Raw genomic sequence first — 16,279 nt, forward strand, 5'->3', positions numbered from 1 at the left:
AGTGCCCATCAGTAGATGAGTGAATAAAAAAGCTGTGGTACCTTTATATTGTACCATGTAATACTATGCAGTAGTATGAAAGAGGAACCTGTTATCCTTTGAAACAGCATGAAGGGACATGGAGAGTATCATGCTAAGTAAGCCAGAGAAAAACAGTATCACATGATCACACTCATATGTGGAATCTAAGTAACAAAGTAAACTGATAAACAGAGTGGATCCAGAGACATGGAAACGTAGAACAGAGTGTGGAATCTTGGAGGAAAGGAGGAGCAGAGTGGATATGTGGGAAGTAATCAACCAAGAACCTGATGTGCATATATGCATGACCCATGGCCACAGACAATGGGGCAGATAAGGGCCTGGGGTGGAGGATGGGGTGGGCTAGAGTGTCAAGGGGGGGGGGGGGAAGGGGACATACATAATATTTTCAACAATAAAGAATTATTTTTTTAAAAATGATAAGTAGGCAATTGAAAAATTTCAGAATACAAATAAAAATTTAGAATTAATATTATATGGAGATCAAACAATTTGAAATTTATAGCTGACTTAATTACTTCAAAACAATTATTATTCACATCCAAAAATTTGAATTGCTTTTGTTCATATCTTTTAATGGAGAAAACTCCTTTTACGTTTTGGGGTATTTTAATTGCAAGTGCAGGCAAATGTAGAATAAACAACTAAGTAGAAATATGAAGACTATCTCTAGTTAAGACAATGTGGATATGTTCATTTTAATGTATGTTATGTTCATTTTTAAATACTGCTTTTAAGTTTTATTTGCTTATATTTAGTTCTTCAAACATAAAATGACAGTAAATTTGGTCATAGGTAATATGTGTTAGAGAAGCTGGCATTATTATATCAATTTTATTATGAAAAAAAATTGCTGTGTTAGTGTTCCCAAGATTGAGTGGTCAGAAAGGCAAGGAGGAATGTTCTAGTTTATTTCAGTGAGTTGAGCAATCTTTTGATTTCTATTTTTTTTAATTACTTTTTGGTTTTATTTTGTATATCCATCATCATCTCTAGTATCGACAGCAAGGGATTCCTCCATAAATTTACTTGAAAGGAATGGACTGTGTGTTTTTCTTTATGTATTTCACTACATATGTTGGTTTTTCTAAATAAAGATATACTAAAAGTGTTTCTAAATAAAGATATACTAAAAATAATTCAAGATTTAAAAAAATAGAACACATTAATTTCTGAAGAGCTTCTCATGTATTATTACTTGATAATTTGAAATTTTCAAAATATGTGCAAAGTAACATAGATCTACAAAAACCTTTGGTAGGAATTCCAGCATTGCCCTATGCAATTGATGGATATTTTCAGACTCAGGTCTGATTTCAACTTTTGGCTCTAAGAGCTCTTTTTAGATCTCTGCTCACACAATTCCACATTTGGTTTTGTTTTTATCAAAAATATGTTTTGCATTTTTGTCATGCGTAATTATGATTCAATGTAATTTTGACTATCAAAGGAACATTTTTATTATCTTTATAATCCACTACCACTTGCTTTTATGCATACACTTCTGAAATAACTAACACAAAATACACATTTTTACAATAATTATTTGTTATTCCTGTATTGATAAATGTGTTTTTTTCCCCTGAAAACCTTTATATTTTTTTTCTAATGTATGGTTAAAATATCTGAGCACAATTATTAATGTGAGAAGAGATGAGAAATATTTTAAATTTAAGCTGTATATTCATAGTTTTAATCATAGAGAGTAATTTCATACCATATTATATTAATTATACAAAAAGAAAAGATGAGGTCTGGGAGAAATAATTTGGTTTATAGATTTTAATTTTAGAGTTAGAGAGTGAAAAATCCATTAAACATTCTATATCTAATTCCAATCTATAATAAAAGCATAATATGCTAATTAGACCAGACTTCCTTCTGGATGTCCTTCCCAACAACCTTCTGGTCTAAGCTGGGGCTGCCATGGAAGCCCAGGTTCCAGGTGCCAGAGGGAAGCCAGTGCTGGCAGTCAGGAGAAGGAAGGCCTACTATTCCATGAATTTGATGCATCGGGCCTCTAGTATTGAATAATTGAGATAAGAAAATATTCCAAAAGATTAAGTGCTTTTTCTACTATGATAAAAATGATTTAATTAAATAGAAAGAAATTTCTAAGTAATCTCTGTGCATCTACACATACAATATATATATATATATATATATATATATATATATATATATACACAGACACACACACAGTATTTGTATATTATGGGGTACAATAATTATGTTTAGCTCAATTAGATTTATACCAATGTTATTTTCTTAATTTTACTATTTATCGCCCATGGTATATATATTCTACACCAGAATTTCCAACAACATAATTTAAATCAGTGCTGCCTAGTAGAACTTCCTGTGATGATGTAAGTGTCTGGATCTATGCTATTGGATATGGAGCCACCAGACACATGGTTGTCAAGCCCCAGCAATGTGCTAGTGTGACTGAGGTACAACACATCCATTTAACCTTACATATCTTTGATTAATTTAAAATTGAAGAGTCACAATTAGCTGGTGGCTAACACACTGAACAATTGCAGAGTTAAGCAAATATAATGCACTCCTCTATAATACATTTAGAAGTTTTCATAAATGATGCACCAAAAGAAAATCATATATCTGGAAAATTTTATTCTCTAACATTATAAATGGATTTTGAAGGTTTACATATGTTAATGTTATATAATATATCTGAGTTTGTATATGAAAGGAAGCATGTTTAAAATTATATGGACATTTAAAAGTCTAAAAAAAGTTATTAGAAAACTTTCCCTTGACGTGTGCTTATTAGAAGCTACAATTCAGAGAAATACAAAAAATTAATTTGGGGATAGTTGAGCAAAGAAGTGAAATATTGTGTGAGGCCGAAACCGGTTTGGCTCAGTGGATAGAGCATCAGTCTGTGGACTGAAAGGTCCCGGGTTCAATTCCGGTCAAGGGCATGTACCTTGGTTGCGGGCACATCCCCAGTAGGGGGTGTGCAAGAGGCAGCTGATGGATGATTCTCTCTTATAGATGTTTCTAGCTCTCTATCCCTCTCTCTTCCTCTTTGTAAAAAATCAATAAAATATAGTAAAAAAAATTTTTTTTTAAATATTGTGTGAGGTTTTGCTCCTTAAGTGTCTGTAAACTAAATGGCCACTGAATTTCTCCCCTAGGTATTTGTATTGGATTGACTGCTGTGAGTATCCACACATTGGCCGGGTTGGAATGGATGGAACCAATCAGAGTGTTGTCATAGACTCCAAGATTTCTAGACCTATGGCACTCACTATAGATTATGTCAACCAGAGACTATACTGGGCTGATGAAAACCACATTGAATTTAGCAACATGGATGGATCTCACCGACATAAAGGTTGGTACTATAGCACAAATGATTCAGTATTTTGCCACTTCATAAAATATTTTAGAAAAAAGCATGTGTCTATATACATTCATTACATATACTTTTATCAAATACATTTCACAATGTAGTGTTAATTATTATACTCATTTATGCTAATATTGGTAAATAAGACATTAGATATATTTATTGAAAACTTCTATAAGCATGCATAAAAATCATTTTGACGCTCTCTAGGTTTTCTCTAATTGTACTTTTCTAAATAGTTCACACATATATATACATATATATATATATATATATATATATGGACAATGTATTTATAAGTTACCATAAACATGTATTCTAATTGAACTGAAACAAGAATATTTGCTTGTAAACATAAGACTTTTGCTACCATCTAAGAAGGTTAAGTTTTCTTAAAACACTAAGTAAAAGTTCAGTTCTTTAAAGAAACTGAAGCAATCTTACTTAAAAGCTATCAGTTGTATTAACACATAATTAAATTGATTGTTATCTACTCAACAATGGCAACAAAAATTAATGTGGAAACAGCTTTCAAATTGGAATACTGTTCATAATTTAAATATAAAAGAATATAATTTGGCAGATACTTTTTTTTCTATATTTTGTAATGCAGAGTAGGTTAAAAGCTCTAAGTATAAAACAGTTGAAGGAAGTGATTGGGTAGGAGGGAGTTAACACTAGAATTAGAGATCAGAGTGAAGTCAGAGAACACATAGCTGAGATGGGAGAACTAAGGGCAGTGGAGAAGAATAGAATAAAGAAGAATGGGGTAGAGGTGAAGATGAAATGGATATGACAGAAACCACAGACAATTCAAATGAACACTCAAACTATGTAGGTAGCTTTTTAAGGATTAGATTAGTTTCCAAATAAAGAAATCAGTTTTTATTGATCTTTAATGACCTATTGTCACCTTTTCATCATCAAATATCTCCAGAAGTACAACTTTTATAGGGAGGCCCCCAAGAAAGCCTATCTATTGGTGTGGTTCAGCTTATCAGATTGATTTCTTCCCTGTAGTAACCTTAGAACAAAAGTCCTGGAGCAGGAAAGAGGAAAGATGGTGAGGAAGAGAGGTGAGGCCTGGAAATGTATGGTGTCCTGAGAATGATGGGAACACTAAATAAATAATTATAATTAATTAATTAATTAATTGATTAACTAATTAATAAAACTTACTAAAGTCACACCATTTCATAATTCTTCACAAGTACCTTTCAGCTACTATTTCAACAGCTATATCCTTCTAACTAAAAATGCTGACAGCTTTTAGAGGTTTTTTTTTTAAGGGTGAGAAGCTTGAGGTATGACAAGTGTAGCTGAATGAGTCACACTTTTAGGTGCTGGCATTCCAATTATAGATACAAAGAAACTCATCAGGATGCAATTTGAGTGAAGAATGATTTAAAAGATCACTTTAGGATTTTAATTAGAGCCAAAGCAATGTTGATAACTCCAAATCACACTTAGTGTGTTCAGCAGTTATATATCCTGCAAAGAAACAGTAATGTAATGTTTTGCAACATACGTAGATGCTATTATTGAAGGTTTTATTGTGGCAATCAGTATTTTCCTTAGATAACCATGAACATGTCTATTTTTATCATGTATATACAGCACTAGATGTTGTGAATGTATTACTTTGTGCCAAAAGTTTACAATTAAATGCAAATAATTTATTGGCAGATATCAGAGAAGCAAGTATTTGTATGTTCTCATTTAAACCTTAGTGTTTGAGTAACAAAAAAGGTAGTTCAAAATGTTGTCTATTAGAAACTATTGATTGCATCCCCTACTCATTTTTTTAAAAAATTATGTGAGATATGTAGGTGACTACTGCTTTGAAAACTTAATACAAAATTAAATGCATGTACATGAAGTGTTTCTTAATCATAGAATTGGTGGTGACTTCGGGCAGAGGGACATATATAGCAAGAGGACATGGTGCTAAATCTATTAAAGAGTGAAATATTTAGCTGACAGATATGCAGGTATGATGTTAGCATTGTAAAATTTGATTTTTTTAAAATACCTCGAGGGTTAAGGATCAGGGTGGGAAAGAAAAGTAAAAGAGTGGCTCCCTTTAGAATGCCTTTAGAAATATTTTCTCCTAAAGGTTTTCAGAAGGAGACTAATGAGAAATTCATTAAGTGTCTTATCAGGCATCTGCCAACATTTGAATGCAAGCCAATAATTACTTGGTAGTTACTAATTGTAGGCAGCCTAAACTATGCCAACTCCATACCCAATGGGGGGAAAAAGCCTTTCTTTTTTTTTTTTTTTTTTTTTTTTTTTTTTTTGTACATGGGACTTACAATTTGCTTGAGAATTTCCATCATCTTTTTTTGCTACCTCCTCTACCCCCATTTTCCTACCAAGTGTAAACACTACATTGGAAAAATAAAATAAATAAAATAAAATAATAAAAATAAAATATAACAAAATAAAAACGTGAGTTAATTTGGTTGTAGAGGAACATGAAGGTCCAATCTTAGTCATATGAACCTCTCCTCAATCCCTGTTTATCATTCTACTGGCTTCTTACTCAAATAATTCTATAAAATATAATTATAATAATTTAATATCATAGAATATTATGCATGGTACTGGATAATTGAAATTTATTTTAATACAAAATTTCATTGGTTTATTTTTTAAATTTCTCTGATTTCTTCTCTTTAGAGCTACCTAATCATTCACTCATTCACTTATTCATTCAACATACATTTACTGATTTTTTTCCCCCCTGTGCTACAAGTTATTTTAGGCCCTGGAGCTACCAGAGGAATTGGTCCCTGTCTTTAAAACACTTTAAAAAAGGATGTGATAATAAAGATGTGAGTTAGATTGGGGTTAGAGGTCTATGAAAAATATTGTAAAAATGAAGACTGCAGGAGTGAGCCTTTAGGGAACTGGGGTTCATTGAGAAGTCTGCGACATAATGCAAGCTCTCCACATGGGAAGGATTCTTCTCACAGAGGAAATAGCCTGTGCAAAGATGTCATTGCATCTTGAAAGCATGGGGTTTGGCTCTGACTGGAAGTCTTATTAGAGGGAGATAATGACAGCAGATGAATAAGGGCAAATTGGGGCCAGGTTGTGACAGTGCCTGTGTGCTAAGTAATTTGGAATTTATCCTTTAGTTCGTAGGGAGCCATTGATGGTGTTTAGTTGGTAAAGTGCTATTATTAGATTTGACAACAGCATGGAAAGTGAAAGACCCTGGAAGGGCAACCAATTTAGAGGCTGCTAAAATATTTTAGGAGGAAATACTTGAAGTGGTTATAGCTGAGGGAATGGGGATAAAGTTTTATGTTCAATAGGTAGTTAGAATAACTAGGAGACACCTGTAAACTTGAAACAGAAGAATTATTAGTGGTTGAGTTGCAAATATCAAGTGAAATATTTATAGTATTATCTACTTAGAGAGGGAAAACTGTTTTGATTACATTGACTTTATATATATTTACACATTTTTAAAGAATAAAAAATACTGCAGAAACCAGTTTGGCTCAATGGATAGAGCATTGGTCTGCAGACTGAAAGGTCCCAGGTTTGATTCCGGTCAAGGGCATGTACATTGGTTGTGGGCACATCCCCAGTGGGGGGTGTGCAGGAGGCAGCTGGTTTATGTTTCTCTCTCATTGATGTTTCTAGCTCTCTATCTCTCTCTCCCTTCCTCTCTGTAAAAAGAATCAATAAAATATATATTTTAAAATACAATTACTAAGCATAGCTAAAAGATTATTCTTAAATACTCTGTTTCGATGAGAGATGCAGATTTTAACAAAAGGGTCAGCACAAAAGGAACCCTAAGGGTGTTTAAACACTTCCTCTTGTGTCTTTTCCTAAAGAACATTCAGAACACCTGATAGTTTACCTAGAAGAAAAATGGCACAACAGTGGAACTGTCCTCTTCCACTTTCTCTTGAGCTATAAAATGTGTCCAATGAGACTTGGGAATTTCAGTGTTCTTTAGATTTAAATGTTTAGTTTTGAAACTGATATATGCTATATATATATATATATATATATATATATATATATATATATATATATATATATATAAAGAATGATTCTAAGTGTATTCTAAACACAATGAGTCTAAGTCAGTGTTTCCCAACCTTCTCTCATGATGAGAATCACCTGGTGGAGTTGTTAAAACACAGATTCCCGAATCCCAACTAAGAAGTGCTAAACTAGAATTTTTGGGAACATATAGGTAAAATTGTATACTTAACTAGTGCTCTAAGACAGATTTTATATACAGAGCACTAAGTTAGGTATGCAATTTTACCTATATGTTCTCAAAAATTCTAGTTTAGCACTTCTTAGTTGGGATCCGGGAATCTGTGTTTTAACAACTCCATCAGGTGATTCTCATCATGAGAGAAGGTTGGGAAACACTGGTCTAAGTAATAACATTCTTCTTATAGATTTATGTATTTGGGATTGGTTTCTTACCACTCCCAAACCACAACCCTGCTCATAGAAATTTAGGCTTTGAATTTGGATAAGAACTAATAAACCTGGAGTACAGATTTTTAAGTGAGAGGAAATTTTCATATTGGAGAAAGCAATCCCTTAGGATCTTCAAGCAAGCTTGGGAAACCTGAAGATAAAATGGGTTGGGGTGGCATCTGTTGCTAAATAGCTATTTCATCTTGTAAAGGATATGTAACTTTCCTAGCTCTCATTGTCTCATCTATAGAAATAAGAGTGTTTGAAAAGGAGACATCAGAGGAGAATTCTAGAATGAAAATTCTACATTAGATGGATCACCCAACTCAAAGAAATTTTGCCTAATCCAAAAGTGCAGGTTTATCTTCAATTTAAGCCTGAGAAAGGTTGAGAATATGTAATAATCAAATGCTTGTTCACTCAGCCTTGCTAAGAATCTCAACTTGCCAACCAAATATTAATTTCTCTGAGTAGTATAGCGAGAATTATTTATATATTTTACTGTTGAATACTTGTGAACTTATATCAATGAGAGGAGAAAACATATATTCTTGAGCATTACATATAGTATCTCTCTCTCTCTCTCTCTCTCTCTCTCTCTCTCTCTCTCTCTCTCTCTCTCTCTCTCTCTCTCTCTCTCTCTCTCTCTCTCTCTCTCTCTCTCTCTCTTTTTCCTCTCAGCTTTCAATGGAAATTTTCTTAGTCTGCTACTGAGGACCCAAGAACTGAAACTATCCTCTTATAAACTAATACTTTTATTAGAGGTCTACCAGGTTCAAGAAACCTTGTTTGATGCAATGCATGCTCTTTTAGCCATTCCATCAGGGAATACTGTGCTATAATTACCATTAAAGCCATTTTGCAGCCAGGAAATAGGTTTAAAGAGATGAAATAATTTCTTCAAAGTCAAATAGCTGGTAGTCAGGAGAGTCAGAATTGTACCAACCAAATCTAAGTGGTTTCAAAGCCTGCTTTCTTTCCATTCTCCACACAGGCTTCTTGCTTTTAAATAGATAATGAAAATGTGTTGCCCATTTGTTATAGTTTCTATCGACAGTTACAGCATAAATGCAAAATTGTACCAAAAAAGTATATCCATACCTGAATGTCTTCAAATTAATTTTGGAGGTAAACCATAAATATATTGCAAAACATATGGAAACAAATAAAAACATAAGCCACCATGACATAATTATTATGTAAGAAAGCATTTATCTCATCAAATACAATTTTTAAAAATGTTTGTTTGCGGGAGTGAAGAGAGCAATAATGATGCTTAAAAACAGAGACCCAGCTTCAGAAGGACAGTTGAATGTTACAGTTTGCTATTCCAAAATAACTACATCTCCTGCCCATACAAACCTTTTAAAGCTTATTTAGAGATTTATGTCACAGAATTTCTGAAATTTGGACACAGTAAAGATTTTTGTGTGATTGATTTTATGCATTTCAAAAAATATTGCTTTCTCTAAATGAAATGTCTATAAAATAGGTTAGAAATATATCTTGAGAGAAATGTGAGTAATAACTCTACATATCTACCTTAACTTAGAGATTCTATTTTTCCATTTAATGAAAAGAAAATTAAATAGCAGAAAATTCTATTTAGGCCACAATTTCATTCTGTTTGCTTGTATTAAAGTACATAAATTCATATTTAGCTTTCTCCACTTTCTGTAACTTTTGCCGTTGAACTTGAGATACCTTTTAGATGTAGTTAGTTTCTTGAAAAAGAACTGAAAATACTGTGTAAATAGTAATAAAAGAGTGAGCTAAGAAAAAGGTATATTTGCTCTTGAACTTTAAAATCTACTTGTAAATTTTTTCATAATACCATATATCACTGAATGACTTAACCTTGTGTTAAATCAGTTAGTCATGTATATATTTTATCCAGCCTACTGGAAAAATATACTAATAACTTCTAATTTCTTTAAAGAGTAATGGTTGCATGTGATTCTAAATTGTTTATCACTAAATCATCTTTTATCTTGTGGACAAATTGTTTAAAATTCCATTCAGTTATGTTGACTATGGTTCTGTAATTTTTTCTATACCTTCAGACCTGCAGATCCTCATTTTTAAGTGTCAGTATTGTAGTATGTGTGTGCTGTGAGGGGTCAGTTCTATGTTTGGATTTAAAAGTCCAAATCATAACCCATGCAGTTATTGTCTACCTTATGTTGGAAAAGGAATCCAGACTCATCACGCCACTGATGAAATAGCATAAGCCAAGTTTAAAGAGTTTTGTTCTGAGTGTGGGGGGAAAACACTTAAAAAGACAAAGGGAGTGTTTTGTACCCATATCTCTTGAAATTAGTGGTTCTTGAAGTTGGATATTTAGAACATTTAAATATTTGCTGAAGCCCATCAAAAAAATAAATGCCACCCTCTAATTTTAGAATATTATAGAGTGTGCTTTTCTTGGTTAGATGTTACATTTTAGTACTTTTCAAAAAAATATTCTTGCATTCATAGTCCATTACCAACAGTGGACTTCACAGTCTATTTTATACCAACGGTGTTGATGTGCTGCTGTTTACAGTACAGTAAAAGTTAACGGAAGGGAGCAAAATACAATTCAGTTTCTATAGAAATGTCCCTGAACCAGTAAAATAAATTTAAATTAACTGCCATTTCTAAAAAGTCTTCAAGTTTCAGCTCCAATCATGTCTTTAGTTGTGGCCAAGGAATAAGACATGCTACATTAAACTGTGTACACGTTTAAATAGATTATTATGTTGCAAATGCCATATATGTTCCATAAACCATTTTTAAATAGTGAAATTCTAAGTATTATCCTAGCATGAGTTTTCAGCCACTTTCTACAACCTTATCTATCTAAAACATGACACAGTAGGGCATCGGTAGATTTGGCTTTGGTCCAGTTTACTCTCTAATTTAGCCTTTGCCACACTATTGCTCCACATTTTATCTCCATAGATTAGGACTTCTAATCAACCAGCGATTTTCTAATGTCTTTAAGGGTAGGTTGAGGTTGGAGCTGGGGCAGAGGAGAACTATTCTATGAAGTCACACACTTACCTACCCTTATTCCTGGTATTAACTACAACACATTTGAAAATGCTTATAATATGTTTCAATCACTTCTGTTTTTATTCTAGAGGCATATTTATAATTGTAAAAACATGAGAAAATCAGATACTAAATCCATGTAAATGAATCTATTCTTCTATATATCTTCCCCAAGGCAAAGTACTTTTCCAAGGCTACAGCTTTCATTAGACTGTCTCACAAACACTTTCCTAATGCATATGTATTTGGAATATCATAACGTATATTTAGTATTGAGGGTCACCTCTGCAAACATATTTCCAAGTGTCTGGAAATCCCCAGCTGAAAGGCCCAGAAAGTTTTAAAGCAACAGAAATATGTCTTTACCAAATACATGTTGCTTTGTTTACTTCAGAGACTGGAGAGCACTGTCATTGAGAGAGGATGTTTATTTTTCAAAATAAATGTACTGTAATTTGCATTGTCTGCTTTGTAAATCCTCACATTCATTAGCAGGAATATTCTTTAGGTGTTAAATATTCAAATAGGCTATTTGAATTTTATTATGAATAATTTAAAACTATATAGGTGAGAGAAGTTAGAGGACTGAATTGTATTAAACCAATATCCCTAATATGTACAGAGGGAACACATTATTTGATGTGACAAGCCAGACAAAGGAGGCAAGAAATTAGAAAAGGATAGACAAAGAATGCCTTCAGCCTATTAATAAGCTAAATAATTTATAAATTTTGTCTTCATATTAATACATTAAATTCATTTTAAAAGTTATTTTAAACACACTTAAATGTCCCAACATGAATTACTGCATGAGGGAGGGACACACGACTCTTGTTTGGACACTTTATCAGTGTGAGTATTCAAAATACAGCCTCATTTAATAGCCTCCCAGGCAGGATCAGCTCAAATCTGCTATGCATTGTAACAAATGCTGGATGGAATAACATTATATATTTTTTTCTCCCCTTCAAAGTCTCCTTGATGGATGGACTTTATGAAAGATAATGAAGTATTTATTGAAAATATAAATTTTGAACATTTCACAATAATATTTGGAAATGTTGGCTATCCTTATTTGTTCCTGCCATTTTGGATGTTTTGATTCATTTTGAAAACGGATTTTGGACCCCGTGACCTGAAATTTTATTAGCAGCTCTCTTGCCACTAAGTGAGGTTGTATTAAAGAGTAGGCAGGAGAAATGTTCCTGGAGGCATACATTCAAATGGAACATTTTGTAGTGTGGTGTAGATGTTTCAGAGGAAATAATTATTTAAAATGAAATACTTTGCAAATAACACTGGAGGGGATGCATAATTACTGGCAAGGAAGTAATTATGTAAATGCATAATTTACATAATCCATTTATGATGCATTATGATGGAGTATATGCTTATGATGGAGTATATGCAGCTAATGCTACAAGCTCAGCAGTCATTCTCTGGAAATTAGTACACTATGGCCACTTTCCCACTGACCCACTTTTTTTGGTTACTTTTCATAAAATAAAAACCATATTCACCCACTCCCTGACCATGGTCATGAAACTTCCACTTTCCTTGCCACATTAAACCACTTCTCTCATCATCTAATTTTATCATCCTTTGCCAGTCTCCACTGTTTTTGTAGTCTTTGCTTAACCTCACCTCATTTTATAAATGCTAATAGGTTTTCTTTGTTTCATTACTTCCTTTCTGTTTTCATGCTCTACTCTTTTAATTCACATTCTAGCATCTCTACAGAACTTGTTGTGTATTATCCTTCTAGAAAGATATTTGAGAAAATTGTTAATATCAAGGTCTCTCAGGACAGAGGATTCATGAGTATCCTCTGAAGCCAGGAGTTTTAATCAGGCTATATAGTTGCACCAAATTGCCTCGGAAATGGGTTTCCTTGGTGGTTTTTGACCAGAGAAGAAATATGTGAGCTGGAAGAAAAATTGGAAATCTTAACTGGAGGGAGTTTTAGCTATCCTATATTTGCCTCCTCTGAATGCTAGACTGCTGAATCTGTGGACTATATCACCAGGTTCTATCACCTTCTGGCCTCAAGCTGGATGTAATCTATGGAAAGCATTAGCAGGAGATGAGATGGTGGATGAAGGAAAAAGTCAGAATATTTGTTCATCCACTTTCATCCTTGTATTAATACAACCACAGTGGGTGAACACTGGCTGAGTTCCTCCAACAAATGGTGTCTGTTCTTTTCGGGGGGCGGAGAGGGGCTCTTCTTCTTAAACTGCAGCTTTCACCAGCTTCTGGTAACAGACCTAGAAAATAACATGTCATCTACCTTTGTAAATAATTAAGAGAAAAATAATATGACCAATTGTTGTATCTAGGACTGTCGTTTTCAATTAAATTATATTAGATTACCATTTAATAATGTGTTCTCTGTTTAATAAAAGATCCTTGACCAATACAAAGGGATTGAAAGAGATTAAAAACTAATGAGAAAAGCTAAAATAATTTTGTAATATTTCTGGTGTGAGGGAATATGTGTTTTTACTCAGAGTAATAACACCAACAATAAAAATAAAAAGGGAGAGACTTGAAATATATTTTTTAAACAGATGATAAGATTTAATGTCTTATTTTATACTAGAGGCCCTTTGCATAAAGATTTATGCAATAGGCCTTCCTTCCCCTGGCTGCTGGCACCAGTTTTCCTCTGGCACCTGGGACCCAGGCCTTTGCTCTGGCCACCACCTTCCATCTTCCCTCTGGCTAGAGCCTTCAGTGTTCACTCCAGCCAGAGCCTTCTGTCTTCTCTGCTCTGGCCTAAGCACCGCTCCTATAGCTCCCTCAACCCCCTCACCCCCGCCCCCCATAGCAGGCATCCCACCTGGCCACTCCACGCCTGCATATGCAGATTAACCCACCATCTGTGTTGGGTTAATTAGCATACTCACTCCTGATTGGCTGGTGGATGTCATGGAGGTATGGTCAATTTGCATATTTCTCTTTTATTAATGTAGATGCTTGTTAAATTTAAAGTTTTAGGAGATTAAATTTCCAATCCTAGTAGGTTGTACATTGAGGACAGGTTAGTATTAAAAATCATTGGATCATGCAAGTATTTCTTTCCAATAAAATATATAAATTCTTTATAATTAAAAAACATATAATACTGAGATATTGATGTATTTTTTAAATCCTAAACCAAGGAAGTGTTTATTGATTTTTTTAGAGATACGGGAAGGGAGAGAGAAAGAGAGAGAGGAAGAGGAGAAAGAGAGAGACAGAGAGAGAGAGAGAGATCCCAGTGAGAGTGACATATCTATGTGAGAGAGAAACCTCCATCTGTTGCCTCCCTTTTGCTTCCCAAGCATGATCCAAGCTGCAGCCTAGCTATGTGTCCTGACTGGAATCAAATCCGCAACCTTGTGGTGTACCGGACAACATTCCAACCAACTGAGCACTTGGTGCAATTTGTTCTTAAATATTTAAACTAAATTAGTTTGAATAATAAAATTGAAATATTTTATTTTAGGAATATACTTCTTTGGCATGATAAATGCTATCATAAAGGAAAAGAAACGAGTATTGTAGTAAAGTATCTCTAGCTGTGAAGCCGAATGCAGATTCCACGTTTCTCCCTTTTCCATTTGTCATAATTACTAGGAACCTTGGCAGAATAGCATCTGACTTGGCTAAAAGGGAAAATCCACACAAAGGAAGCTTGCTTTGATTTCTATTTGTCAAATATTGACTCCTTTCTTCTGATAGAGATAGCCAGTGGGAGCCTAGTGCTTTAGTGGAATGCTGGAAATAGGACAATAAATGATGCTGTTATACAGAACAGAGGCCAAACTATAGAAAGTAGCTTTAAAATAGGCTTTAAATATATAATAACTACCTGTTAAACTGCAACCCACATAATAGTTCTGTTACTTCTGTGTGTGTGTATGTTTTTGTCTGTGTCCCTACTGAATACCTATAAATGAAACGTTTCCTAATTTTTTTCACATCTTTTTTTTTAATTAAACAAAGACAATCTTATGTACAATAAGTGGGCGTATTATTTTTCTTTTAAAAGGGATACCCGTTATCATTTTGAGAGAATGTAGACTATTTTATTTATAAACCCATTATCTCATTATCAGTTCCGGTAAGTTAGTTAAATGTTCCTCTCATGCCATAACATTTCCCATATATACTTTGTTAGTTCTACTAACTGACAAATTACATTGTAATACATTTTTTTTGTTGCTCTTTACTTATATATGTAATATTTATACATATTAAATGTATTACATATTTTATGCATTATATGTATATTTGTTACATATACTCAGACACCTAACAAAAGCATACATATATACATATATATTAAGAAGTAAAGAGGAAAAAATAATTTTATTTTTCTCATTCTGAATCGGGAGTTTCTTGAACCAAGATATATGGTGTTTTGGTTCAGGACATCTAATTTACCCTCAGTGTGGGTTGAATTCTTCATATTTTTCTGGAAAACATGGATTCACTTATTTGTCCTGATCTTTAGCAGTTAGTATATAGTATTTTTTTTTTTCACAGAAGATTAAGCAGATAGTTAATGACTCTTATGAAGAGATGTAGGTTCTAAAGAGGGAATGGAATCATGCTGCAGAGTTCTGAGCTGAACTCCTAAAAAAATAATATGTAAACATGTTTGTTTGTGGGGGTTTTTTGTTGGTGTTGTTTTGTTTTTTTGTTTTTTTGGCATTAGTTGTGGTATTAAAGGAAGTTGTCACCATCTTTCAAACAGTAGTTTGTGGAGACAGTATAACATTAAATATATGAGATTAGATTTCTTCTTGTTAACCTAAATTGGTGTTTTTACTGTGGTTTTGTTTTTGTTTAGAAGAAATGCTTTAATTGTTATGTTAGATGCTGTTTGGAGATAAGCATGTTTGCCAAATGAACAGGCCTACAGTGGATTCATAAAACTACTGCAAATAGTCCTATTATTCATTGGTAATATCAAACAAGGAATTAAATAAAACAGATAATCGCTTTTGACAAAGGGACTAATTTTCTTCACTTTCACCTGACTTTACTGCATGCTCTGCATATATTCACCTATGTGTCATCCTTCTGAAACTGGAATGTGAGGTATAAGTCTGAGTTCTTTGTTCTATAAAACCAAAGGATGGATTCGCAGACAAAATTGGTTAAGGGAAGCAAAGTTTATTGAGAGAAACCAGTCCAGTCCTGAAAAAGGTGCAGCTGGGGTTCCAGGAAGGTAAAACAAAGGCCAGTTTCCAGAGCTTCCCTTCCATGTTGCTACTAGCTGGATATAGTTCAGTATCAAAGCTAATTAAAGTCTTAGGCCATGTGTGGAGTCCCACATGGCCATAAGCACATCCAGTGGAACTGAGCAGT

At 33.5% G+C, this 16,279-nt stretch overlaps 1 protein-coding gene across 1 annotated transcript in view; it reads left to right on the top strand.

Moving 5' to 3' along the window:
* The window catches only part of LRP1B (LDL receptor related protein 1B), a 1,573,107-nt gene that overhangs the window by 1,365,656 nt on the left and 191,172 nt on the right, over window positions 1–16,279 (top strand). Inside the window, exon 60 of the mRNA XM_036421500.2 lies at window positions 3,207–3,406. Coding sequence (XP_036277393.2) covers window positions 3,207–3,406 — 200 coding nt within the window. The remainder of the gene's footprint in view (window positions 1–3,206; window positions 3,407–16,279) is intronic.

Source organism: Pipistrellus kuhlii, unplaced genomic scaffold (assembly GCF_014108245.1).
Source record: "Pipistrellus kuhlii isolate mPipKuh1 unplaced genomic scaffold, mPipKuh1.p scaffold_m20_p_7, whole genome shotgun sequence".
Classification (NCBI taxonomy): Eukaryota; Metazoa; Chordata; class Mammalia; order Chiroptera; family Vespertilionidae; genus Pipistrellus; species Pipistrellus kuhlii.